This window comes from Alternaria atra, assembly GCF_907166805.1.
Source record: "Alternaria atra isolate CS162 genome assembly, contig: 22, whole genome shotgun sequence".
Taxonomy (NCBI): Eukaryota; Fungi; Ascomycota; class Dothideomycetes; order Pleosporales; family Pleosporaceae; genus Alternaria; species Alternaria atra.
The window spans coordinates 873,330-900,902 of NW_025091320.1; the positions used below are offsets into that span (position 1 = coordinate 873,330).

Here is a 27,573-nt window from a genome sequence, read left to right on the forward strand (position 1 = left end):
TATAGCCGTAATACCAAGATGTCCGTCCTCCTTCAAGTACAATGTTTGTCGCTCTTCACACCTTCACATGACAATATCTGGATTACCTGACAGCATAACATTCGTCTCCTTCGTTCGGCGGCCCATGCTCCAAACACTAGTTGTACGAGAGCCGGAAAAGTACAAGCATGCGCATTGCCCTCATCCAAAGTCCTCTCTCTATCATCTACCCCTTTCCTTTCCTATTGTTGGCTTAATTGAGCCAGAACACTCCCAATCCCCTCTCCACGAACTGAAAGAGTAGGAATATGTCCATTTACACAGCCCCCCTTACTACGACCAAAGGGGAGGAGGCCAAGCCCGCACCAAAACGACTCCTCTATACTTTCCAAGAAGTCCAGGCTTGGCAACGCGACAACGAGTATCTAACCAACCATTACCGGAGTACGACTGGATCCTATCGAGAATGCCTGAAAAGCCTCTCTTACCTACACAACCAAACCGGCAACATCTACACGCACCTCATCGGCGCAGTGCTGATCCTCTCCTACGGCACCTATGCCTACAACAGCGTCAGCAGACGGTACACGACCGCTGACATCCACGACCTTCTCGCATTCGGCGTTTTTGTGGGCAGTGCGGTTGTTTGCTTCGGAATCAGCGCTACGTTTCACATGTTTGGCAACCACTCGAGTGCCGTTTACCATACCTGGCTTCAACTCGATCTTTATGGGATTTTCATCTTGATCGTTGGGACGGTGTACTCGGGAACGTATTATGGTTTTTACTGCGAGAGGCAGTATTGGATGTTGTATTCTGTTGGGATCACCACTATCGTCACGGGTGCTGCTACGCTCTGTTCGATACCGCGATTTCGTACGCCCAAGTGGCGATGGGCTAGAGCGACGTTGTTCTGTGCCATTGGTTGGTCGGGTGCGGTTCCTATGACGCATGCTGCGCAGACATTTGGTATCGAACAGGCCGATAAACAGATGGGGTGGTGGTTGATGATATGCGAAGGATTGTGCTATATCACCGGTGCTTTCATCTATGCGGTGAGTATGCAGAAAGAAGAAGACGCTGCTCAGAGTGCCGTTACTAACATCTCACCAAAGATTCGCTTCCCGGAGAGGTTTCGCCCCGGATTCTTTGATATTTGGGGTTGCTCACATCAGATTTTTCATCTTTGTGCTGTTGGGGGTGCGGCTTGGCATTTGGTAGCCCTCCTGAAGGCTTTTGATTATAATCATGATCCGGCAACGAGGAGATGCTGAGGGTACTGTCGTTTTGAACCGTACAGCCACTACCGACTTTTCTCAAGCAGGGGATACCTTTGAAACTCTATTAGTTCGTCCAGGTCCAACGCACGCCATGCCAGCTCCACCGCACTCCTTGCGCCACTGAAACTAGGGTTGTCTTCTAAAATCTCAGCATCTGCGTCTAGTGCCCCAATGGTGCGGTTCGTCGCCCTCTGGACTTTTCCATCACTTCGGTTCTCCGGGCTACCCAACATCACCGCCGTTGGTAAATCGCGCGGTCCAGATCTCTTTGCCTGGAGAGACCAGCCATTCAACATGTCTTTGAGACTGTGATACAGGGGATGTTACTGGCTTTCAATATCTATCAAGATCACTTTTCACGGGTGAGGTTTTACCTTCAGTGTTGAGACGACAGTGAGGAGGACAAGACTTGTATGAGTGTAAAAAAAGCCACTTTTCGCATGATGGGAAGCTCATGGTTGAGTGGACTATGACGGTGACCCCATATTTGAGAAGACGTCCCAGCAATGCAAACGCGCCTACGTAGCACAGTATGGCCTCCAATGTTTCAAAAGTTGTGAACAGCTCACTTCTTGCCGTGTACTGTCTTCGTGTCTCTGATGCTCTAGAGTCAGCTGTGTCTCCCTGTTACACTGGCGCAGTTACGATGAAGACTGAGCCCCATGTTACCTACCCTGTTGGTGCTGCAGAGGGTCGCCTGCCTAGGTGTCACTCGGTCGTCCCTCAACACATAGGCAGACTTCGCACCCGTAGATTTATCATTAAATTTCAATATGAAGAGTTACAACTATAGCTTACAAGGTTGATATTTGCAGACTTTCTACACGCGATTACGGAGGTTGCGCCGAGGGGCCAAGGGGCGGAGTTGATGGAAGATTGGAAGTAGGTTGTTTTTGACAACATCGAAAATTTTGGGTGCTGACGGCTTGATATTGCCATCTGAAAGTACACAAGCGAAGGAGAGAACAGACAATGAGGTTCTCAGTGATGCGACTCCACACCCGTCATCACGCGCTAGGAACTAGTGGTTGAAGAAGGCCCAACTTGCACGCCTTCATTGTCATTCTAATGCACAAAACTAAGGTTCTCAGAACAAGCATGTCTATCACGCGCCCGACTACGAATTAGAATGCCGTAAGTACCGAAACAATAGTCTGGAGGAAATCGGCAAGGATGTAGTATAATTTGTGTCATCTCAATTGAGTTTGGTTGCCCCTTCCGATAAGGGGAGTAGTTTCCTCGTACGTGTGATTACGACCGATCATCTTGCCATCTCTACGCAGCTGTGCATGGTCTGCAACACTTTTTCAATGATGGTTCGCACTACGCTGACCATCGTCTCTGATATGGGGTGTATCCAGACGAAGTAAAGTGTGTAGCGCGGAGTTGAGGGGCGAGTGCCATCATTCTCTTTCGCGACTGCTATGATATCAAACTGCAGGCTCTCAATCCAAGCATGAACTTGACCGATATAATCATGCACTATAATGTAAGTTTGCGAAGTAGGACAAACTAGAAGGGGCGGCGGGGCCTGAGGACGATTCTGGTCACAGCAGCGCACAAGTTTCCGCAGAGACTCCTCTTCTTCATCGTCCTCATTACCATCTTCTCCAACCCACTCTTGGTGTTCATCATCACAATCCTCGTGGTTCTCTGTCCAACGCCATGCCCAATCTTCCAAATCCGTGATCTGCACAGTGATTGACGAGACCGGGGGATCTGTAGCTGGGGATGTCGAAATTTGATGAAAAGATCGGTTGATGCCAGTAGTCAGTTGATATGGAGGTACACACGAATTTGTACTTGCATCCAGGTCTTCTGCAACCTCAATTGTCGACTGCATGCTTCCAAAAGGTCTCCAGCGGACTTTGAGCATGTCCATAGAGCTGAAGACTGGCGTCTTCGAAGAGCAGAGACTATCCATAGTTGGAAGATCATTTGATACAGACATTTGAACGTGTTTTTAGAAGCTGATGTGGTTTAAGAATTAGTGAAAGCAAGTAGGCGAGGAAAAGCCAGCGCGTTAGATTAGGACGATCAGCTTCCTGCTAAGCGGGTGACCGCAGATGAGCAATATTATGCGCTTTCTGTTTACTCGATGGTATCGGCATGTTTCGAATTGGTACAAAAATGGTGGTTATGTCCCAGACAACCTACCAGAAGCAGGAAATAGTAAATGTATGCAGACGTTAGTTTCAGTACCGGCGAATCATAGATTGAAGGTCCGGCAAAAGATATGCGCAAAAAACATACAACAGCGGGGATTCGCTAGTGGTCACCCACCTAACTACTAATCCGCCGGTACACTGCTTGTATATGGCTGAGCGGACGGGAAGCCTAATTTTCAGTGTCCTATGGTCGTATGTGAAAGAATTTACATTGTGTTAAGATTATGTAGCTCTCACTCGACGGGAAGCCCTTAGTGTACGAGAACAATCTGTCGATCGCCGGCTTTCGCCCTCACCAAGTGGCGTCTTTCGAACTGATTAGGGCACGGATCTCCTGAGGTCTCAGGAGCAGACGCGTAGCATAGTTGCTCGTATCCTGTGCTAAAAACCAGCGCACTTCGTTAGGCCACCATAAACAGCACGAATAGGACTCTACGAAGATTGAGCGGACAGCAAAGGCCCAATCAGATCCTGCGGTCGTACGTCAAAGAACTTAGATGCTGTTCAGTTGTTAAAGTCAGTGAATGTCGACGTTGAGGTTTGTGGAAAATTGATTCTAATTGACTCGCCGCTTAAAACGCCGGATTATATATATGTATAGGGTATCGTGTTTGATCGTGATCATGTTCAAGGAATCAAGAAGTGGAACTCGTGGTACTGCGAGCTGGTGAAAGGAAATTCGAAGTAAGCGCTATCCGGTACTTTGGGATGCGGTCAGGAGTAGGGGTAGCCTTGACGCCGTTCTGGGGTCGATCGGTTATCTCTACCTTCACGCTATCCGATGTATCTTTCGTCGGTGTGCTTTCTTCCTCTATTGTTGAATCCTTCCTGCGTTGATTCGGGGTTGGGGTATCCGGCGTCAACGGTGGACTGTCCTTGGAGGGTTGCGGTGTAATGCGCTCTCCATTCGCCCACCCCTCGGCGACAAGATTCAGGTTGGCTGGCGTACTAGCCGTAGATGACGCAGCGACGAGGTCATCCGAAGAGCGCTTTGTCTGTGAGAAGGATGGCGACGTTGTGATGTGAGCGTGGGAAAACCCAAAACCTTCAATCTTAGCCGCCATTGCTTGGTTGTATTCTTGTAAATGATTCGTCTCGGTAGCGGTCGTGGAAGGGATGCTGAAATCGTCATGCGTCTCGGGAATGGTGCTTATCCGCGAATTGCCATTCGCAACGACTTCGTGCGACACTATTGGACCCTTCCATTCAGGATGCGGTATGCGTCCGATAATGTTAAGTCTGCCTGTTCCTACTTTGGCCCATTCCCAAATACCTCGACGCGACGGTGCCCGTTGTGGTGGTTGCACTGGTCCTCCTTCCAGCTCACCAAATGTTTCATCTCCCACCTGGCTACTCTGGTGCGGGGGAGACGCGTCGTCTGAGCTTCGGCGGCGCTCTTCTAGGACTGGGCGTGACATCTGTATCTCCGTTCCGCTGCTTTGAGCTCGCTCTAGACGTCTTCTCTCCGGTGGCGTCACTTTGCGCAACCTCTCTCTGTCCTTCTCCCTCTCGCGAATTGCGTCGAGGTTGGGCGGTTGACTGGCAACCGCCATTTCCGTCGAGGTGACCACTGTCGAACTCGCCGGACTTGTCAGGCGACGGCGGAGAGGACCGGCGCGTCCTTCTTGTGGGCGAGCCTGCAGGGGATGAGGCGGGCGAGGCGTCTTCGGGGGAGGAGGGCGGAGAGGGCGGTTCTGCTGGTCGGAGCTTATGTAGGGGACGGATTTGACGGATGACGGGCCGGCCTTCTTCTTTGCTGGTTAATGGATGTTATTACGCGTGTCGTGACAGCAATGAAATGGCTGACGTGGTATTGAGAATGGGCTGGGTAGAGGTCGGAGTCACACACCTTGCTTCCCCTTCCCCTTGCCCTTTGTGTGGCAGTTGGGCCCAGCTTCGTGGTCATGGTAATCACACTCGTTACCCTCATCTGTAGGGTCGTCAAATAGCATGCCACCAGTACCTGATCTGATTGCCTTGACCAAGTCAATGGCGAAATCGGGGTTGTTCTCAAAGCATTCGCGATAAGTCTCGACATCGCGCTCACTGCCGGGATCCATGATCTGGCGGGCTGCGATACGCGTCATGAGTGTGCGGAACGGCGACCCTGTCGGGCTTTTGCGATAGATGTCGTCAATCTCGTCAGCGTCAGGTACCAACTCGGCTTCATTCAGGCCTTTTCTGTACTGGTCCATTGCGACATTCTTCAACTGGGCCATCTCGAAGCGATCGCAGAGCAGGTACAGTCTGTGACAGCTCACAGCATACTCGTACTTTTGGTTGGCGTCGGCCATGTCGGAGACATCATCGAGGCTGCCTTGATACAGCCATTTCACCAGCAGCTCGAAGCCGGCAGGGCTGTAGTCGGGGAGATGGAGCTGGTCTTTTCTATTGTGGCCGTCTGCGTCACCAAGCAGCTCGTTCTCGAGGGCCTCGGAGTGGTGGCACAGTAGGTTGCGGTGCAGCGACCAGTGGCGCTTGGACTCGCCTACGTAGATGTCGATCATAGGGCCGGAGAGCAGTCTATCGCGTTGCAGCTTAGCTTTTGCCCGTACATGTAGGCGATGGGAGTAGAGACGGTGGGTCAGAGCCGGGCGCAATGCGATACATCGCGAAGGTGCTTGGGGCTTTTGCGCCAGCTCCAATTGCGGTGCATCGGCAGACGGCGCATTCTTCATGAAGTCGTCCTCCTCTTCCGAAGATGTCTGCGATGTACCCACCTCATCACCGTGGTCGAAGAAAGGATCGTCTACGTACTCAGCAAAAGTCGCGGCAGGCACGTCGCCAATGCTCCCAGAAGCCATCCGTGACCGTTTAGAACCCGGAATGGCGAAATCACGATTGTATGATCGCAAAGTCTGCCACATGCAGCGCGGTGATGGCGCTCATGTATGCGCAACGGCTTTTGTTGGGGTATAGTACGTGTCGCGATGCGGTGAGAACTGTGAGGTGTCTGGGTGAGGTGTACCGTGGAGACGTGCTCGAGTGGAGACATCAAGGATGGCTGGGTGGCTTGCCGTGACGTCGATGGCGCGTCCGGACTAGCTTCCGCCTTGCCTAGACCTAGATCATCGTGGTCACTCCAGGACCTGCATCGCTACGGCGAATAGCTACATAAGCATCAACCGTCTACTCATACCCAATCTCTACCCCTCTAGAAGCCGATCTATTACACCGTGATGGTAGCGCGGAAGCCTGCTTCGCCTATCGAGACACCGCCGCACTAAGCATCTGCGGAGTTGCCTTTTTACCATAGCTTCCCTTACCGAAGTAGGCTCGTTAGACAAGGGTGGCTCTCCTTACCTCAGAACCGTTGTTTCCGGCGACGGCAAAGTTCCTACTAACATGGGCCTGCAATTTGGCGCTTGTGTACATGATCAACAAACAATAGAAAGACGACTTATACAAATTGACTCATTGGCTTCCCTTTTCCACATGAACCAAAAACCTTCTACCTGTGCACGGCACATTCTCTGAATACCAGTTGTCTCTTTTCTCACGTTTGTTCAGAAAATCTCTGGACAACCCTCTTCCTTATTCGCTTATCCTCCATCTATATCAAGCCAACAAAGCCAGCCACATCATGCCACCCGCAATTAGAGACCATACACGATTTGCAGCGATAGTCCAGTCCGGCTCCTCACGAAACATCCAACTCAAGCAGATGTGGAGAAAAGCAATGCTATGCTGTGGAGACTCGTCGTCCAAGCGGCCGTCAGAAGGAATTTCTGCTAGGCGAAAGCTTGCGCTGTACATGTTGCCGCGACCCTCTACTGGGAACTTCGTCACAGATTCAAAGGGCTACCTTTCGAGATAGTTTCAATACCCATGCTGAGGTCGGCTTGCAAGGATCAGTATCCAGGCCAATAGGAGACCGACTGTATGCGCCAGGGCCAGCAACCGTGACTTCGCGACCCCGTTCCGCGGACGCACTCAGACTGCTTGTTGTTTTACGTTTGCATACCTGCACGGCTACCATCAGAAACGATACGCAACCTTGCACCTTCCGCCTCGGCTCACACCAAATCGCCCGCTATGGCCAGTTCGCAAATCTTAGACGATACATTCGGCTATGAGCCTTTCGATCCTTTCCTCGTGGTACGCCTGGTTGCATTCTACTCAATCCAGCCAGCACAGCTGAAGCTCCTTGGATTAGGCCTGATGTGGAGCAACAGGAAAAATGGGGCCCAGAACCGACCCAGCACCAAGACAAACAAGAACGGGATCTTGTCAAAGCATGGATTAGCCTCGGCCAACGTGGCCGCTCTGTAGGATCTCATCCAACTGCGAGGGTACTCCACAAGTCGGGCCACTGACGAGCAACTCAATCAGCCCTACTTCAAGCGATGTGGGGAAGACGATATTTCTTCACCCCGTCATATCTCTTCAAACCTGTCGGCCTTTGCGAAGCGTAAGGAAACGGACCCAGAGAGATGGGGTGTTACTGGTGCTATCTGGATTCGAACATGGTACGGCAATGAAGCATCCCCTAACCATACTTCGGTTGAAGGGACCGTCACACATGCCAGTGCCGACGAAGCGTACCTTCGGCTGTGGCGGAAAGCTTTGTGCCCTCCGCGGGTTAATTACGAATTTGATGGCAATATGTTTGGCCCGAACGTATTTGACGACGATGATGATGCTGCTTATGGGGTGGCGGCACGGGATGCAGATGATGAGGTGGAGCTGATGGATAATATACCATCTTTCATCTTAAACGCTCTCATCCAGTGCCCCGACGCGATGGAATCCAGAAATGGAGGTCGTGAGACGACAGAGGACGATGATGATTTAAAATGGCGTCAAAAGTCACTTATCGTGGTCGCAGACCGCGAGGCATGTGAAGATGGATGGGTATTGCTAATTGCCCTCAACCATAAGGGTCAGGTGTTGCACATGCGTGTCAGGTGCAAAGCTTATCAGGTTGCAGAGCAAGTGTACTTTTTCAGAGATGGTGGTGATCCTTTGGATGTCACGGAAGCAGAAGAAAATGTAATTCACTACCTGGATGGTAATAAATCAGGCGATGGGTGGGATGAAGACTGAGTTATCACAAGGGTGTAAAAGCGTTATCCAATTCTCTACGAATACGAGCTAGAACTACGAACGTTTCCAGGCTCATTCTTCAATCATCTAGAGGTTTGTTGTAGTGGCGTAGGGAGAGCAATGGTATAGAAGTCTGCGTGTTCTCAAACAGATCACCTTGGGGCGCAAACCGCAACTTCCGACACGATTCGTCACGGTCATGATCCCAGACCACTCTTCCCGTCTTCCTATCGCTACCTCCTAGAGCAACCGCATTACAAAGCCCGTCCCCGTTATAATGACAAACGGCGTCCATGGTCGTTGCAAGGGCCACGAGCGTCGGATCTCGAACGATTTTCGATGTTTTGGCTGTGGTGGATTGCACTGTCCACAGGAGCAAAGCTGCCACCGTCAAGGTTGCGTTCAAAGCCAACCATGCATACAAACGACCCCGGTTGACTATCACGCGCACTATTGGCTCCGATGGTATTGCTGTAATCGTCGTATTAGAGTCCGCGACTTAAACTACCAAGGCGCTACGTGTCGCGTGGTATGCCACTGTCAACATTCCTGCAAGATAACCGTCCACATTATCTGCTTGGTACTGTAGACCAACGCCCAGCGAGACCAGATGTTGTAATACGTCTGTCATCATATCCAAGGTGGGGAGTATAGCCCAATCAGGCATCAAGACTGGCCCCAACTGATGCGCTTCGTTCGACGGTGATGCAATGTGCAGGTCTTCGGAAGCATCAGCCAGTGTGATATTGCAAGCTTGTTTGTCGATTATTCCGATTCTCATTGTAACCTCTGCAACTAAAAAGCAATCTGTCGCGGCCCATTCGCCATCGTAGTTCCATTTCTGACTAAACTGACTCACGCCCAAGGGCAATTGCCCGAATTTACGTGTTTTAGGTAGACACTAGGTAGTGTTGGTTCCCCAGTCATCATCTGCTTTGAAGTGACCATGTGGGGTCAAGCGACCGACGAGAATTGAGACGTTTCTCTTGTCATCATAAACCGTGACGAGGTGCGCGTAGAGCCCTATCGCTCTCGAAGACTCCCACTTTTCGGTCATCCAGAAGCCCAAGGTGCCCCTATTCCTACCGTATGCTAGATTTGCCTGCATGCTGGCATTTCTGAGGTCGTTAGGCTTTCCCGCATCCGAAACAAATTGTACATCTAACCACTCGATATCCAAGATCTCGAAGTACGGCAATTGTGCAGTAGCAAGACTAGCTGAAGGCAGATGAGCGGCCAGATACATGTATCGCCGTTGAGTAGCTTCCGTGGCGATGAAAGCGTAGTCCGAGTCCTTGACGCCCATAGTAGCCGCTCGTAGTGCAATCGCGACAGGGTCTTCTGCATAGAGGAATCTGTCTCATACTCCTGCGGTCTTGATTTCTGGGAGATCGTAGCTTCGTGTCTGAGATTGCGCAAGCTTGGTTGAAGGAATCCACTGCAAGGTCGAATTGGCAAGAGGTGCCGCGATGGACGACAGCCACACGAGCACGACAACGATAACTGCGAATAACGACCAGGACAGATTCTGAGTGGAATCAAGCCAGGTATTATCGGGAGCCTCATGTCTACCATGCGACAAAGCTCCACAAGTCTGATTGCGGTCTTGCCCAGAAGGAAGAAGACAAGGCGCCAGATGATAAGTGAGGAGCCAACCTCAACTACGAGCTGCAGAGCTACTAATGCTGCGGAAACAAAGCCAGCCACTTCCGCCTGGTACAATCCAGACTCGCGCTGGTTGAAGTAGGCCTGGTTTCCCATTCTGAAAGCATGCCAATCCACTAGGGTGAGCATGAATCCAAGGAAGGCTACACAGAGACACAAGTGGAGTGAATATCAGTGCCATGCTTTACAGAAGCTCTAAAAACCTTTGTCATCTTGGCGATTGAAGCAAGTTTGCGGCTGGTCTAGTTGACGCGTCGAGCTCGTAGCCTGGGGTCTCATGTTGAGGCGAGGACAGAGGCTAACACTGCAAGATAGAGTAAACGATCTTCAAATCCGATGGGAGGCCGAGGAAGCGCTGAGAGAAAGCAGGAGAGGCTTAGAAGGCTGGCTCTAAAACTGCTCCTTGTGCTCCGAATTTAATCAGCTGAAGACTGGCATTGCTCTCATGCAGAGTTGGGTCGGTTCCCCTCAGCCTGATGCACCTTTGCAGATAACGAACGCCACTTCTCACAACGCAAGAGTTGAGGCACTCCACAAGTCAACCGTATTCTGAATGGCGGATATGGAAGGATTTTGCAGCCGATTGTGTCTGATGATTGTTGGCTACAGACTAGATCCTGTGTGGCCTCTACCCGCAATGTACTGAAGGATTTCGAGTGCAGCATGAGTCCATTGGTACATTGGTACATTGGGGGCCGCCCATCTTATATCCACCATATAAAACGACCATTTAGGCGCTGGAAATCCATAGTGTTGCTGAGCCGAAAAGGAAGCAACCTCTTCGGAAGCTTCCCGACTAAGCAGGAAGGCGAAATCTTTGCCATGACCTTCATGTTGGCCTAAAAGGAACACAGAGAGGACCAGGGGACTTTGTGTCGAAAAGGATAACTAAGGGTCGCATTAACGCAGGCTGTTAGGCGGGCGTGAGAAGATTCTCCGTTAGAACTTCACCTCTCTTAGCTCCTATTGCCACGCATAGTGCTCGTTATTCAGCCACAAGGGCGCCTCGCTATTAATACCACCATTTGTATCGTACCAAAGCAGGCTGGCGATACTATCATTCTCCCGTTCCTGAACCTCATACTCCATGCCAATCTGAGCTAGCATATCCAGAACTAAGGGCGTCGGATCCCAAAGCTTAACGACATCTAGTTTCCAATTCTCAGCTTCGACCTGCGCTGCTTGCAAAACCGCTCGTAGGTATTCCATTTGTTGGTTCCAAGCGTCATGACCAGGCCGTTTTGCTGCATTTGTAGACAACCTTGTTGAGGTCTCGTCGATCTCTACAACAAGCCGAAGTATGTAAAGCACGTTTTGTAATGACTCTGCATTGGGGTGACAGTAGTACCGGTGCGTCCAAAGTGCCCAGATCTGGCTGCCTGGTGGGCCGGCTATGGCGCCTTTCACATCAGGTACCTTGTCGAAGAGGTATTCGGTGGCGAACGTCTCTTTGGATATGTGCCAGAGCATATGATCCAGGTCTGGGAGAATAGTAAAGCGAGTCTTCACTTCTCGTGTGGATACGGACATGCGAAGTCGAACCATTTCTTCGTCCCGCTTGCACAAATCTCCTAATTCGTTTTCCATGATTGGTACAACCAGCGAAGGCCACGCAATAGTATTGGGTTGAAGCTCAATCTGCGAATTCCTGGTGCTTGGCAGCCAACCCAGCTTCGTGTAAAATTGTTTACCAATGTCAGAGTACAAAGTGTTCCCTACACACTGTTGTTCCTCAGTCTGCCATGTCTGTAACGTTTTCGCCAACTCACGCATCATGCGTGCTGCATACCCTCGGCCTCGATACACGCTAGGGCAAAAGACACTGGCTATACCGTGCACCATATTCTCACTGACCGCACCGCTGGTATCGCTAGTGAGCGAGCGCTTGTAGAAGCTCTCGCAAGAGCACAGAATCCGACGTTCGCCTGGAGCTTGATCTCGGTGAACTAAGATCCACATTGTCATACCTCTATTGCAGGCCAAAGGTACGGTGGTGAGGAAGCGCGACTCTTCCAAGAATAGCGCGGGTGTGAGCGAGTCCTTCCATGTTGCGGAAGTATTCGTCGAAGTTGCCGTGCACTCCTCTGCGGTAGGGTGCCGGAGGACGAGACAGGGACTGTCGGAAGACGGTAAGTCTTCATCCGAATGCTTAACCATGGTGGCGGCTCTTTCGTGCGTAACGTCCGAAATTGACCCTATTCAACTTGACTAGCATTTTGGGTATGTGATAAGTATTATGTGTTGCGGGGAATGCGGATCGAAACGCGTAAATGAGGCGCTAAACGAGCACGTGAGGTCATCGTCATCCCGCCTGTCACGCGAGGGTAGCCACGAGTTCGGCGTTCTCCCTCACGCTGCCTCTTCATTCAACATGCAAATTGTACGTCTGTGCTACCACCATGCGCCTAGAACGCGTGATAAACTGGTGGCATTGTTCTCGTTGGCGCGCTATTACCTACTACCTTCACAAACACAACAGGGAGTATACAACGATGCGGACGACTATGCGGAGCATGAACACTCCTGGCAATAGAGGCCGAGGAGCTACTGATTGCCATTCAGGCAGTGCTTGTCTCACTTATACTGTCATATAACATATAGCTAGGTTATCGTCCCCTGGCTTGGTAGCTGGCACTTGCTTCAACGACGTCAAAACGGCAACGGCAGCATACCCTTCAACTCTCGATCGTCGCGATATGCCGCTAATAAAGCCTCGTCAGACTTTCAAGACAACGCGGACCTGTACATAAGCCTTCGGTTCCATCGTCTACGAACGCGCCGATACAGATTTGAACAAAGTCAGCTTACTACCAATACGCTCATATACATATAGTTTTGCCAATATGTCATATACGACCATAGGACACTGAAAATTAGTTCACCCTCGCCATCCGTCAAAACTCGCAGTCCCGTGTTAAGGTTGATTAACTAAGGTTCGTCCTCGGTTACCCGTTTTAGGAATCGCGACTCTGTCGCCGCATCCCCACTACTATAGCCCCCTAACAACTATTAACAGTTATTTAGCATCTAGTATTCATCTAAAAGCGCTCGCTGTAATAGGAGCGCACCAAATTAAGGATAAGTCGCCGCTAGGATAGGGCTTACAGCCTTCCTATCCTCTTTACATTGTCTCCACTGCGCTACGTGTAAGGCAGACTTCACGCGCAGAAGAGCGAAATAGTTGAGTAGAAGCTTGTATTTAAAGTAGAGGATAGCAGATACAGAGCCTAGAATATGCAAAGTGTGCGCGTGGTTATATAGCCAAAAGAGAGGAGCAAGACAAAGGCGCTAGGCCGTAGAAGATCTAGTAGTTTAGGCCTCCAAAGGTCTAGTAGTTTACGCCTTCGTAGTAAGGAGTAGCCTTTCACTCTCTAGCTATAAACCCCGAAGTAAGTAGCAGATAGGGAGAGGCTATGTTCTTACACTACGGTCCTGCTCCCTTGTAAGGGGCAATTTTAGGCAATAGTACTTGCTGTACACTGCAAAAGATAGTGAGAAATAGCTCTTGTATTGCAGCGCTAATTATTAATGAAAAGTGGCAATAATACCTGCAGATTTCCTCGCCAGCTCAGCGCAGCTTAAAAGCATGTGTGTTGACGCTAACGCAAACAATAAGAGAGGCTTGGCGCAGCCTTAATAGGTCTGCAGAGCTGAATGCGAAGCCTCCCGTGACATACGTTAACTAGGGTAATAGTAGAATACGTTAAACATTTACAGCATAGCTTAATAACTATAATATACTATATCTTCGTGACTGACATGAGGGCCACAACAATATACCCAGTGGGAGAGAGCTTCGACCATACGTTCGTCGTCCGTTCAAGTATGAAGGCCATCGCATGAGAGAGAGTCTTATCAACTACTACAGCTGCATACAGTGAATAAGAGATGTTTAGGAGATACACATGCATTGAGATTATTATATTGAGTTATTCGGTCGCGTTGTGTTGCGCTGCCTGAGCATCAACATTCCTCCTCTGTAATAGTATATCTTCGTAAGATATTAGAAGCTAAGTGCTGCTGCGAAAGCAACAGCAAGAGCAGCTGTAATACTAGCTGCGACGGTACTCGCTGTCCCAGTCTTCTCTGGGGTACCAGCATCCGATGTGCTAGACACATCTTTGTTCTGAGTCGGATCACCACTGCAATGTCCTCCCGTAATCGTTCCATTGACATTCCTCAAACCCTTGGCCAACGGATACAACAAGCCTTGTACCGCTTCCAAACTATTGAATAGCTCAGCCAAGTTGCCGTCGCTAGCAGTAGCACTAAGACTATTCCATTCAGCACCCCCATCAAGCCAAGTGAATTCGCACCGTATGTCGTCAGTTCCCTCACAGGCACTAGCAGCTCCCTTGGCGGAAGCCTCGAGCATTGTTCTGAGAGTTTGGGTAGCACAGGGCGCGAAGAGTACGGCGCGAGCAAAAGAACGTGCTGCGATGCCTTTCTGGAAGCGTGAAATCGGTCTGCAGGCGTTCACGCATTTGTCTTCCACGAGAATATTGTCTATTTGCACGGCGGAGGATCCCCGTACTAAGCTTACCATTGCTTCAGTCCAATTTTGCGCGCCTGTCTGAAGCAGTTTTTTAGCTCAAGCACAGCGTATCGAGTAGAAAAGAAAAGAACTTACTATGTTATACATAATGGCGGCACCCTCAGTAACAGCGCCGTGGTCACTAGACTGGTGACTCCAATTCTCGGCAACGCAACCAAGTTGTAAGCTGGTGTAGACACGGTAATCCGTTGGAAAAGACTTTTTTTCGTCTACATCAACAATGAGACGAACATCCTTTGCCCATGAAAATGTCTTATCAGCCCACGCTGCGTAAGTCTGGTTGCCGGTGAATCTTGCTAGGCGAGCTGCGAGGAGGAAAAGATTGCCGTTGGAGCCCATGTCTTTAATAGTGAACGGGTCTCTCCACAGGGGCAGACCCCCACCACAAGTTCCATCTCTGTCCTCTTCCTCAAAACGACTGGCTTGAATATCAAACACATTTTTCGCATAGTCGATCCAGTCGCCATTCTTAGGCTTGGAGAATCCCATTTCAGCAGCAGTCATGGCTGCGAGGCCCCAGGCGCTATGGGCCGTGCTGAACAGCACTTCGGACTGGTTCACAGGCATGAAATTCCTGCCTTCGCCAGATTGCCACTGCATGCCTTCAGAGACAAGCGCATCGTACTGAGTGTCGCCGGTTAGGTACGAGTACTCGACCAGTCCGCCGAACACGGCGCCGGCTTTCCAGAACTCTACACCGGATGTGAAGTCGTATGTCTCGGAATAGCTTAAATCTGGCTCACGGTAATCAACGAAGATGCCTGGGATGCCAATATCGCTGAGATTGGCTTTGTAGGCGGACACGATGCCGCTCGCCAGCTTTTTCGCAGTCGACTTGATGGAGTCTAAAAGAATTTAAACTGAAATTTGTGCACATGAGTAAGGTGTAGGGTACCTTGACTGTTGACGTCCAAGTCGAGACCGTTGGTGATGCATGATAGAGCGAGTGACAGCATGCCAATGCGTGCAAACATGATGAAACGTTGTTAACGAGAGACGGTAACACAAAAGAATGGCTTGTTGTGGTTTGTGTGCGCGAAGATACACAATGTGGATTGTGAGGCTTGTGGTTTTCTTTTGAGCTCCATAGAACCACGCGCTAGCCATGCCGCTGGCCGACTCTGCCAATTAGATTCCGACCTCGCGGGTTGCCTAAGGGGTTGTCGGAAAGCTTGGAAAGCTCGTATTCCTTAAGCATCGGGCCATGGGCTATGTTGGGGTTAGTTGAGCCTTCTTTTATCAAGTGGTAACGTACTCTTTATTAACCCTTTCACCACCTATAGTCACTACTCGCTGACACAATCACAGATGCACAATAACCTTCATGGACAGAGAAGCCCAGTCTCACACCTTTACAGTAACCGACGGCGACAACCTCCTAGGCATTGCGCAAGCCAACGACCTTGAAATGGAAGGCGCGTGCGGCGGCTCCTGCTCTTGTTCGATGTGCCACGTCATCGTCGAGGGCGAGGAGTACTACGACAAGATGGCGAAGCCGGACGACGAGGAGAACGACATGCTGGATCTGGCGTTTGGGCTGACTGAAACGAGCAGGCTGGGATGTCATGTCAAGATCAGCAAGGAGCTGGATGGCATGAAGGTAAGGCAGCCAAGGATAACGAAGAATTTGCAGGCGAGTGATTCCGCAAGATGACTTCGTACTTGTCAAGGGTAATTCTAGTAACTCAACCGCGATTGACAACACAACTGTGAAATTTGGTCAGATTTAAGTAGTAGTGTTGAGTGAGATACTGTAAGACTCCCACTTCCTTGAGGAGTATATGGGGCAAAAGTTTCATTTCTTCTTTGTCGTCAATGCACAACAGTCGAGGCTGCCGGACATAACGACCGTGGTTGCGGGCATGAGTGGATAAAGATTTTCGTCTGGTACCCACTTCAGTAGTTGAATGGGACTTACAATGGCCAAATCATACTTTCTTATCCCAGGTAGTTGATAGAACCACGCTACGTCCTGCTTATCGGTGTAGGTACAAGTTGATCGAACGATTGCGCCAGTCACAACATCTTCAACTTCGCAAAGGCTTGTTAACTCTCTCTTGGTGCAGACATTGGGACTGATAAATGTATCCTCTTGGGACTGATCGTTCTACATATTACGCTGGCGGGGCGTGCGAGGGCTGCGAGAGTATGAGAGCTGCGGGCGAGGGTTGCGGCGGCATGAACGTGCGAGTGCTGCGGCCGTACGAGGAACACGGACATGTGAAGTCATACCGTACTTTACGTAAGCAAGTTGTCTGGACAGTTCCCGGACGAGATGTTATCTCTGGTATCTGCACAGCCATAAGTCTGCACAGCCACACAGACAGGCGATTGTCCCACGATAAACCACACGCTAGTCGTAAGAAGAGTGCAGGGTCAGCGTTACACTATCCAGATTAGGAAGTTGCTTCGATCTGAAGTACTGACCAGGGTGGCAATTATGCATGAATTTGCGCGCCACAATCGCCACAAAGCTGATCACAACTTCACACTCTTCTGGTAACATTTAGAAGCCTAGATAAGTCACTCTATCTATATATGAGGTTGCTAGAGGTTAAGCGCAGTGCTGCATAGCGTAGGCCTACATTCTTGCACAATAATTGGCTTCACCGGTGCGCAAGCATCCACGCTGCTGTAATTTTCGTATCTACAAGGACGAGAGCAGTCTGGAGAAGGACATAAATACTGTAACAGAAGGATGCACGTAAATCTAAAGCGCTTGATAAAAAAACAGTTGATTGATCTCGAAGTACTTACAACTTCTTTCATCCTTCGCCATAAGCGGTGGGCATAGAGACACCAACAGTCCTAAGCAGGCGGTATAAAACTTCCTTGCCGGAAATAAGGGTTCTCGAGTGCGATGCGGGCCGCCGCAATTCCGCACAGCATCATTATTGGAGCTATCGAAGCTCAATTTTCTCAATACGTACGAATCTCTTCTCACACTTGGTTCTGTCGCCGAGCATCATCAAGACAATCGACAAAGAAGGCTGGGGTCTGCCCATCAGCAGGAGGATAACATGGGGTTCCAGCATGATATCAGGAAGACCAATATGGGACTGGAAACCGGGATGGAAAAGCGCGGTCGAGCGAGGCTAAAATCGCGGATATCGGTTCGCAACGTACCTAAGGCTGTTTCCAAAGACAATCCTGGTAATCGAGTAGGCGCCTCGCAACATATGCCGATCACGCTCGACAGCGACGATGATGCGCCACCAAGCACTACTCAGCGGTATGTTAGAAAAGAAGGCTCCCATAATACGCCTCAGGTCAACGCTGACGCACGTAGCGCTGACCCTCGTCGAAGTCAGATCTCACTCGTTGACGCAAACCTACGAGGCTTTCGATATAATCCTCGCAGAGCCTCAAGACACGAAGATGCGTGGAATAGAGGCGTAAACGAGCCACTCGAGAAGTCATACGCACTCTCACGCTTCGTTCTGCGACGCTCATCGCCTGCAGTTATCAGCTCCACGAAGCACCACAAAAGCGTTACGCTCCCAGAAGAGACACATGAACAGAATTTTGACAGTGACTTGATGTATCAAGACACGTCTTCGCTTGGCCAGGAAGAAGCAACAGCGGTTCACAAGCCTGCCATGCGGCGCAGATGCCATCAAAACGTCATTCCTCCCACTGCAGAGGATAGAGAAAAGAGAAAGCAAAGTTCAGGCATTTACACTGGATTTGTGGCGACTTGTTACATATCATAACATCTCTGACAATAATTGGTAGGGCTTCGAATGCTAGTTCGCATGACCGACCTAACACGATGGCAGATGCGAGGATCTCTCGACTCTCCACACGTACCAAGTCCGACACATCAGCTCCCTCACGGATCCAATTGGTAGACAAACACACAGGAAAGTGCAAGGCTGGAGACCTGAACATGAGCCTCATGGATATTGATGACTTCGGCCTGAGAAGCAAAGTCGCGCAACTGATGGCCGTAGCACCTGCGCTTGCTATCATAGATCTCTATCACCTCATCGTTGATAGTGAAGGTAACCTATCGCGAGCAAGGAAACAAGCTATTAAAATGAGCGAGGCGCCAGCAGCACAGTATCGGCCTGGCTTAGATGCAGATGGGGATGACATCATGGTGAAGATAGATCCAAATGACCCAGCTTTCGAATGGGACGACGATGAGCCCCAACCTGAATTAGACGCTACCACTACAATTCGCCCATTGAAGCCGAAGCCGAGGCCGAAGGCAAAGTCAAAGTCAGGCAGCAATGCTGCAAAGTCTAAAAACCTACATAATGCTGCTAAATCAACTAAAAGTACGAAGTCAGACACAAAACACCGCTCAAACATATGTGCCAAACGAACAAAGTCGGTGCTTCTCAACCTTACACATACAAGGGAAACTAGCAGCGACCGCGACTTTGTCGTTCTTGGCAACGTCATCCACTACGATGCCGATTTCAATGTCTCCAATGATTCCGATCAATCTACTGGCACTCATGTGCGCAACAGACGCGTAGACAGCGATGCTGAGATGTTGGATGGCGATGATCAACTAGACCTGGATATAGACATGCAGCCGCGTTTTGCATATAACGCGAGGTTGTTGAGAAATATAAGAAAAGCTAGAAAGACATAAACGGTAGCAAGATTGGTTTGTATACCATGTGAAGGGGCAGTCGATATCGGGAAATTAGAGTATAAGGGGAAGAGCTAAGTTTTGACTTTCACGTTGCGATACTGTTTTCTTTGTACCTACCCATTTCCGTATCCTAACATTAAACAAGAGTATAAGGTATTGCATATCTATCAGTCACTATCTACGTGTCTCTAACGTCTCAACTCAACATGCTTGTTTCGGCACTTTCTCGCCGTTTCTCTCAGCTGACAAACAACCGCTGAGACCCCCGAATCCTATAGGTAAGAAACAAAGACTGGAAACAGTCCACGCGCAAACGATTCTCGCCATTATCGTTCTCTCTCACCTTAATATCAGCTGCTTGGTCGCCTCGCTTTCCCAGTGAGATCGGTTGTATGCACGATTTCTCCCTATTCCATTCTGTCAGTACTATCCAACAGCATTACCGCACCACATCGACCATCTTTCTCAATTCAGATTCTGGTCATGACAGTCGAGTGTCCTAGAGTTTCCTACACGAAACCAAGACGACTTCCAAAGAAAAGAACTCGCCCATCAAACGCCGCGTTCCGGGCTGCAGTAGCTCAACTCGATCTCATCAACCGCAAAGCTGGAGAACTTCGCACCCCCGCGATTATGGAGTTGTTGACTGATGAGGAAATAAGCCCGGCAATGGAGTACAAAATGGTGGACCAGGCGGCACAGTGAGTAGATACGTAAGGAATCGTGGCCATAATTGCTGACAATCGTATAAAGGAGAGCATTGGGAAAGCAAAGTGGTATAATGAGTGGAGATCACGTTGGACGTAAAACAATGAGTAGGAGCAAGGACACATTGGGGGTCTCACGAGGACAACAACGGATTGTCATAGACTCAGAGGACGAGGATGGTAGTAAGTTCCCATGTTTCAAATCTTACACTCAAGACACTTGTCTCACTGTCCTTAGCGCGATCAGCGAGTTCCTCGTCACCTAATGAGAGGACCAGCCAAAGAAAGCGACCAATAAGCCCACCTACTCGCAACATAAAGCGACGAAGCGACAGCTTCTTGTCTAGCTCTAATAGCATCGATTATCGAACGACCAAGAAATTGAAGAGGCCACGACAAGACTTAGCCGCGGAGCTTGACGATTTCGACATTGGCATGGAAGGCTGGAGTGCATCTGAAGATACAACCAGGAGACTACGGCGGAGAAATTAGATTATCAAGGGAGATTCTTTTTGAATTCGCGAGAGTACATCGCGATTAAAGTCACCCATCAGCAGCAACGAATCAAGAAAGGCATACCTAGAGCCAAAAAGATGTAATCATGAAATCATCTCCACATTTATCGAGGATCTAAATACATAGACTTTACACATCACTAAGCAATCAGAAAATGCCTACTCAAACTAACGTCACGTGTCTTTCCCAATACTTCTCAACACCAAACATACCATCCTTCTCGTTCAATACTTCCACCTCTTCACCACAAAAATACCTAGAACGAAAAGAAGGATAATCACACCAGCAATAATACCAATGGTAGCGGCAGTCGATAAACCACCCCTATCGGATCCAGAGCTAGCAGTTTTGATAGTGAAGTCGAGCGTTGACATGGGTTGAGCAGGGATGTCTGCCGCGGAGATTTGATGTATAATGTCCTCAATGGTGGATGAGGTCGCCAAAGTCGTGTAGGCCATTGGAGTGGAAATAGCTGCTGGCGTTGCGATAAGCGTAAGCAGAGTGAAGGAAGGAAGAGAATGTGTGCTACTGCAGGTAGGTGTCGGCGCGATCGCGCTGGGAGTGTAAGGGTAGAATGGTGGCATGTTGTTGTGTTGGTTTGTTGAAGTGAAGGGTGAGTTGGAAGTCCGGCTTCAAGGCTGTATTAGAATAATCGAATACAGCTGGTGCTGGAAAGTGGTGAAGAGACTCCAATAGCCTTTTGTAGACTAGGCTACAATGTGATGTGAAGACTTGTGAGATATTATGCATTCACAATAGTAGCTCCAAAGTCTCTGGAATCATCTTGTAAGTTAACAGCGTACGAGATCTATTACCAGTGTGTATTACTCACTGCTAATTTGCGCGTATCGAAGTACTGACACATGACTCCCTCTCTCACTCCATACCCGTTTTCATCATCCTAATGCAGAATCTCTTCCGAACCCATACATCGCAGCTCGATCATCTGTATCCTCTCGCTGCTGCATGACGGTTCGCAGTACTCGCACTGGACCCAATGAACTGTTGCATCTGTGTCTCCACCTCTTTAGCAGTTATGCGCTGCTGTTCTTGTTGCGCTTGCAAAAGCTTCTTATTTTGGTATCGCTTTACGGTTTGCAGATATAACACCCATGCTATGAAGGTGAGTAAGAAAGGCGCAAAAACGCATATGGGGATGAACCATGGCAAAGGAATTGGACCGATCTTGCGATCTTCGGCGTTGATGGGTTCGGCGCGGTGCTGGAACTTCAGTGATGGCATCTTGTGCAATATATGGAACGAATGTTATATGTTTGTTTGCGATACAAAAAATTGCGTTTAAACGAGTGTAGGTGGTTTGTAGAATGAATGTGGATGAGTGGGATGTTGAAGGGTGTTCACGATAGTTAAGCCGTGTTGAGAACAAAGAAATCAAGGAAAAGCAATATAAAGAAACCAACATTGATGGGAAGAACTAATCACATTGTTTGAAGTAACGAGTATTAGAATTAAAAGCAAAATTGCAGGATAGCTGTGCGAAACTTCAAACTCCACTAGTTGGAGACGCGTCTCTGACAATTGCTCGTGTTTCATCTTCAACAACCACACCACATTTTTGGGCCAATACTCACAACGACCCAGAAGGTCCACGATGCATGGTGAGCGAGTTAAGAGGTGAGACGTTGCTGTAATCTCGTGTACGGTTATGATCGTTTTGTACATCGTTCACATTCAGTGGGGAGACTGGTGAGACCTGCCCACCATCCGTACACTGCGCACTGTACGCGAGCAGCGGCAACTGGGTTACAGGACGAGGTCTAGGTACCAGTTTGCGCGTTAGGATGGGGTCAGGATAATGCGGAGAAGTATATGTCCTACCGTTGCCGCCTCCGGAAGTAAGAATTGACTGAAGGTCATCAGCACCGACGGCTCGATCCACGCGATCTCGAGTAACAAACACACCTTTTTCGCTGACTCCTTCTTGCCAATTCTGAGCTCGAGCAAGATCAATGGGATCTATACCATACCCTTCCGAGATTGGAATGTCCTCCGGACGGGTGGCCGCAGGCGATCCATCGCGGTAGCAACGGCGACCACGGGTGACTTCTTTATGATACGGATAATTTCCCCTTTCCAAGTCTTTGGTCCCGGAACTCGTGCGTACACAATACTTGATCGATAAATATAACAGAAGAATTACACCAAGAGCGGTTACCACAGCGCCAACAATTGGACCTGGGTTGGTCGAGATTCTAGGGATGTCCCGCTTTGTAAAGGTCGATGATAAACCCGTAGGCATGTTTGTTGCTAAAGCTGTAAGATCGGATATTTCGAAAGGTGGTCCACGATCGACAGCGAGCCCGGCAGCATTAGGTACTGTGGTTGGGAGTGTACCATAGTCGACGCATGACGGCACAGCATCAATTGGCGGTGCCACATTTGGGTTTAAAGGATTGTCGTGGACTGCAGTTGGGAGGCAATGAGTACTAGTGTGCGAGCCAATAGCGGACGTGGAAACGACGGAAGAAAAGAACGCTCCGCCATCTGATGCCGTAGTAATCGACGTAGCAACGTCAGACGAGTAAAAGACTCTGGGATCTAGTGCAGTCGAGGCTATTACGGCAGGATCAGTAGCAGATGTCAAAACGTCCGAAGAAAAGAATGCGCCTTCGTCTGTGGCGGTGGAAGTCGATACAGGAATATGCGATGAGTAAAAGGCACCAGGATCTAGTGCGGTTGAGGTAAGTGTAACGGACGCGGAGACGTCGGAAGAGAAAAACACGCCTCCGTCTGATACCGTAGAAGTTGCTGTAGGGGCTGCAGCGGACAATTTCAGAACCGATGAAGCAGAGGCCATGGGAGCGGTGCCTAGGTCAGCACCAGGCCAGACAAACCCAGCCATTCCATCTTGTAACATAGTATGTTGATAAGGATGTTTTCGACGGTCTTGAGTTTTTGGTCGCTGATTCTGCCAGTGTCATGGATCGAAATGGGTTTCCAGTCGTTGATCTTACTGTTGTATCACTTCGTTCTATTTATTACCAGCTGGTAATAGGGCCTTGCAAAGGAATTGGACAGAAATTCATCATAAGTTGCAGGTCAGGTCACGCTGTATACGAAGGCTCGTCATCGTACGGCTACAGTGGCTGACCGCAAGACCAGTAGGTTCACAACGTCGGGTTCGAAGGCACTAGGTTACTCAAATCTTCTCCTTATGAGTCTTCTCTTCGCCTGCTATCAGTATCGACGTACCGTACTACAAGCACGCAGATACGGGTAAGAAGCTCCTTATCCCTAAACACAGGCCAGCCCAAAAGAAGTCTTCCACTCACGTGAACACAAAACACTTACAATCATGGAAGTCAAGGCATTTTTCTCCATTGTTATACTTAACGCAGCGCTCGCGTACGCTCTCCCACAGTCCAGCAACCCAACAGTTGCAGATACTAACACCACTCAAACCATGGCTCCAACAAATACCACCTCTGTCTTCCCCATGCCTTCTAAAGCACTGAACACTTCTAGCGCTGAGTTCCGCGTCTTTCTTGGCTTTTTAGTCTTTGGAGCCGTGGCCGCTGCCACTCTTCTCCTTTACCCACTTGTCTTGTTTGCGCTGGATCTGCGTAGTAGGAAGCGTGCCTCATCGGATTCGACTGATTCGTAGGCAGGCTAGGAGACAAATGATGAGACAATTCGGAGCAGGATACGGGGATAAAAACGCGTTGTGCTACCGTCAGGACAAAGCGAAAGAGGTCGGTTACGTAACTGTGTTGTATCCTGCTCCTCGTGAGAGCTTTCAAAGTAACTCTTGTTTGTAAGCACTGCTCTTTCAACTCAATATAATGTCACGTAGGCTGATCGTTTTTGTTGTACCCATAAGTGGGCTAGGGTCATGAATTCTTAAAGTAAAAGTCAGGCATGCCGAGATCGTGTTGCTAACTCAGACGTGCGGCTGACGAAAGCCAAGAATGCGCTATTCGGCCGCAAAAAAGGGAGAAGACAACGAGCGCGTGTGATGGTTGGAAGCTGCAGAAAGCGGACGAGAAGGAACAATTGAGCCTCGATGACAGGAAATTTGACATTTGCAGTTGTTTCGCTGTGCAATCCAAAGTCTATTGCCTTGGCATGTGATAAAGCATTCGGCTTAAGACATGCTGTTGCGCCGAGTGACGTTGGATATAAGGTTCAGCGTGATATGACTTTATTCTAGGCGAGTGTTGATGGTCAGGCTTCTCAGAGATATGCCTAGTCGATGCTCTGGTGTTAACCGAGGGTGCGAGAGTGAATATAGGGTGAAGGGCGGGCGGGATGCCATGACGGAGGCGGAAGGTACCGGTTTGGCGCACGAAGACATCCCGCGGCCGGTGGAGCTTTCTTTTTCTGTATCCGAGCTTTGCGCAACCCTCCCGCCGCCGACCAACCCACCTTGACGACTTCTACAACAAAAGTGTAGCTCCAATTGGGTTGTAGCAACACTTCGATACCCTCAACATGTTGGCTGCTCGCTCCTTCGCCGCCCCAGCGCGGCAATGCCTGCGCCAGGCTAACCGCGCAAGATGGGCGCCCGCGCTCTCCCAGGTGAGCTTCCAGTGGGACATGGTATTTGTGCGCCTACAAACCTCGAGGCGTACAGGTTCCAGGAGACGGTATAGAACAATATTGACCTCTGCATAGGTCTCCGCCCGAACATACGCCTCCGAGGTGGCCAAGTTCCACGGAACCAAGGGCAGCGACGGCAAGTACTCTGTCACTCTCATCGAGGGTGATGGTATCGGTCCCGAGATTGCGCAGTCGGTCAAGGACATCTACTCGGCCGCCAATGTCCCAATCAAGTGGGAGTCGGTCGACGTCACCCCGCGCCTGAACGAGGACGGCAAGACGGTCATCCCTGACGAGTCCATTGCCAGCGTCAAGAAGAACTTGGTCGCCCTTAAGGGCCCGCTTGCGACCCCCATCGGCAAGGGCCACGTCTCTCTCAACCTTACTCTCCGCCGTACCTTCAACCTCTTCGCCAATGTCCGTCCCTGCAGATCCATCGCCGGTTACAAGACACCCTACGACGACGTCGACACTGTCCTGATCCGTGAGAACACCGAGGGAGAATACTCTGGTATTGAGCACATTGTGGTCGATGGCGTTGTACAGAGCATCAAGCTCATCACCCGCGAGGCCTCTGAGCGCGTTCTGCGATATGCTTTCCAGCACGCCCGCGACATTGGCAGGAAGAAGGTCCGCGCTGTGCACAAGGCCACCATCATGAAGATGTCCGACGGTCTCTTCCTCAGCACTGCCCGCGAGATTTCCAAGGAGTTCCCCGACATCGAGTTCGACGCCGAGTTACTGGACAACACCTGCTTGAAGATGGTTACCGACCCTGTCCCCTACAACGACAAGGTTCTTGTCATGCCCAACTTGTATGGAGACATTCTCTCCGACATGTGCGCCGGTCTCATTGGTGGTCTCGGTCTTACTCCTTCCGGCAACATCGGTGACAACTGCTCCATCTTCGAGGCTGTCCACGGTTCCGCGCCCGACATTGCTGGCAAGCAGCTCGCCAACCCCACCGCGCTTCTTCTCAGCTCCATCATGATGCTGCGACACATGGGCCTCACCCAAGAGGCCAGCAACATCGAGCAGGCCATCTTCAAGGTCCTTGCTGAGGGCAAGGTAAGCCATATTCACCATCTTGAAACAAGTATCTATGCTAATCATTCTACAGACCATCACTGGTGACCTTGGCGGCAAGGCCAAGACCTTCGAGTACGCCGACGCCGTTATCAAGGCCCTGAAGTAGATTAGGTTATGGATTTGACGAGCATTGAAACGACCGAATGGTAGCGATTGCATACTGTGGATATGTACTAGTCCTTGTACTATAGCTGCCATCTAGCTAGATATACGCCGATACCTCTTGAACTTTGCACGTTATCATCAGGATATTCACTCGTGCCAGAGCTTTTGTGACGTACTGCCAGGCGGAGATCTCTCTTTGGTCCGCAATACATACTGTTAATTGACTGAAATCGTAATAGATATTTCATTGACGAAGAAATTATAGACCTGCATATGCATGGTGGCGTTGTTGCATGTGCGTCCGCCGGCGTAACACGAGCAAGTATTGCCGAGCAACTTCGCGTTGCCTTCAACATGACCCCGTCGCAACGCCAGTCTCCCCAATGCCACCTAAACCTCCCATTCGCCTTCCTACGAAACCTCCCGCTGCGCTCAAACAGCATGTGAAACCCTCCTTACCGACCAGACCGGCAAATCCTGCCCCACGAGCTCCGCTGCGATCCAAACCCACCCCAGTATCACCATCGAGCAGCGTCACTCCTTCCCCACCACCACCACCACCTCAATGGCATGAAAACAGCCATGCCGGCACAGGTCGGCGCTACATAAAATGGGGTACAAACGGCATCGTAGCAATCTGCGCCATGCTCTTCATCCGCGACCAATTCATTGAACTGCAGCACGTCCGCGGCTCCTCCATGGCACCTACCCTCAGTCCTGATGCGCACGAGACAGGTCAGGAGGACTACGTCATCGTACGAGCATATCATGCCACGAGCAGTAGGAAGACAGCCGCGAAAGCAGGAGAAGAAGAGCCATGGGGTATAAAACGCGGCGACGTGGTGACGTTTTGGAAACCGCACAAACCTAGGGAAATGGGGATCAAACGCGTTGTTGCTGTTGAAGGCGATACTGTTTATCCTACGAGAGGGTACGCGCTTGACCCCGAATTTCATAAATGGAGGTTGAGAGGTTTGCCGGATGGGCTGGTGGATCATGATGAAGAGAGCATTGCGACGAGAGATGGTGGGGAGGTGGGGAAGGTGGTTGTGCCGTATGGACATGTGTGGATTGAAGGGGATAATTGGAGGAAAAGTTTGGACAGCAATGACTTTGGGCCGATTAGCAAGGGCTTGATACAGGGGAAGGCGGTGCGGGTTTGGAGGGATTGGTGGGGGTTGAGGGAGGTGGGGGATGAGAGGAACAAGAAGGAGAAGACGATGAGGAGTCGGGTTGTAGAGGGACGAAGCGAGGTTCCTGCGGTGTTTCTGGAGTGAGGATGAGATACCCTGTG

General features: G+C 50.0%; 9 protein-coding genes across 9 annotated transcripts; 3 read left to right on the top strand and 6 right to left on the bottom strand.

The window, feature by feature from the left end:
- Positions 1-4,062: 4,062 nt before the first annotated feature.
- ALTATR162_LOCUS3045 (uncharacterized protein) lies at positions 4,063-6,231 on the bottom strand (the record flags this gene model as incomplete). The annotated part of the gene is made up of 2 exons (XM_043310651.1): positions 4,063-5,183; positions 5,277-6,231. 2 exons carry the CDS (start codon positions 6,229-6,231, stop codon positions 4,063-4,065), a joined length of 2,076 nt encoding a protein of 691 aa, XP_043166586.1.
- Positions 6,232-9,374: 3,143 nt separating this feature from the next.
- Positions 9,375-9,779, bottom strand: ALTATR162_LOCUS3046 (uncharacterized protein; the record flags this gene model as incomplete). The annotated part of the gene is made up of 1 exon (XM_043310652.1): positions 9,375-9,779. The coding sequence occupies one exon, from the start codon at positions 9,777-9,779 to the stop codon at positions 9,375-9,377; it is 405 nt and encodes a 134-aa protein (XP_043166587.1).
- Positions 9,780-11,101: 1,322 nt separating this feature from the next.
- ALTATR162_LOCUS3047 (uncharacterized protein) lies at positions 11,102-12,295 on the bottom strand (the record flags this gene model as incomplete). The annotated part of the gene is made up of 1 exon (XM_043310653.1): positions 11,102-12,295. One exon carries the CDS (start codon positions 12,293-12,295, stop codon positions 11,102-11,104), a length of 1,194 nt encoding a protein of 397 aa, XP_043166588.1.
- A 1,846-nt stretch (positions 12,296-14,141) lies between these two features.
- On the bottom strand, positions 14,142-15,667 carry ALTATR162_LOCUS3048 (uncharacterized protein; the record flags this gene model as incomplete). The annotated part of the gene is made up of 3 exons (XM_043310654.1): positions 14,142-14,711; positions 14,769-15,538; positions 15,589-15,667. 3 exons carry the CDS (start codon positions 15,665-15,667, stop codon positions 14,142-14,144), a joined length of 1,419 nt encoding a protein of 472 aa, XP_043166589.1.
- Positions 15,668-15,792: 125 nt separating this feature from the next.
- ALTATR162_LOCUS3049 (uncharacterized protein) lies at positions 15,793-16,260 on the bottom strand (the record flags this gene model as incomplete). The annotated part of the gene is made up of 3 exons (XM_043310655.1): positions 15,793-15,902; positions 15,949-15,970; positions 16,093-16,260. 3 exons carry the CDS (start codon positions 16,258-16,260, stop codon positions 15,793-15,795), a joined length of 300 nt encoding a protein of 99 aa, XP_043166590.1.
- Positions 16,261-18,465: 2,205 nt separating this feature from the next.
- On the top strand, positions 18,466-19,299 carry ALTATR162_LOCUS3050 (uncharacterized protein; the record flags this gene model as incomplete). The annotated part of the gene is made up of 1 exon (XM_043310656.1): positions 18,466-19,299. One exon carries the CDS (start codon positions 18,466-18,468, stop codon positions 19,297-19,299), a length of 834 nt encoding a protein of 277 aa, XP_043166591.1.
- A 2,814-nt stretch (positions 19,300-22,113) lies between these two features.
- ALTATR162_LOCUS3051 (uncharacterized protein) lies at positions 22,114-23,403 on the bottom strand (the record flags this gene model as incomplete). Its single annotated transcript, XM_043310657.1, has 1 exon — positions 22,114-23,403. The coding sequence occupies one exon, from the start codon at positions 23,401-23,403 to the stop codon at positions 22,114-22,116; it is 1,290 nt and encodes a 429-aa protein (XP_043166592.1).
- Positions 23,404-24,977: 1,574 nt separating this feature from the next.
- Positions 24,978-26,280, top strand: ALTATR162_LOCUS3052 (uncharacterized protein; the record flags this gene model as incomplete). The annotated part of the gene is made up of 3 exons (XM_043310658.1): positions 24,978-25,085; positions 25,161-26,153; positions 26,206-26,280. The coding sequence occupies 3 exons, from the start codon at positions 24,978-24,980 to the stop codon at positions 26,278-26,280; spliced, it is 1,176 nt and encodes a 391-aa protein (XP_043166593.1).
- Positions 26,281-26,662: 382 nt separating this feature from the next.
- On the top strand, positions 26,663-27,556 carry ALTATR162_LOCUS3053 (uncharacterized protein; the record flags this gene model as incomplete). Its single annotated transcript, XM_043310659.1, has 1 exon — positions 26,663-27,556. The coding sequence occupies one exon, from the start codon at positions 26,663-26,665 to the stop codon at positions 27,554-27,556; it is 894 nt and encodes a 297-aa protein (XP_043166594.1).
- Positions 27,557-27,573: the final 17 nt, after the last annotated feature.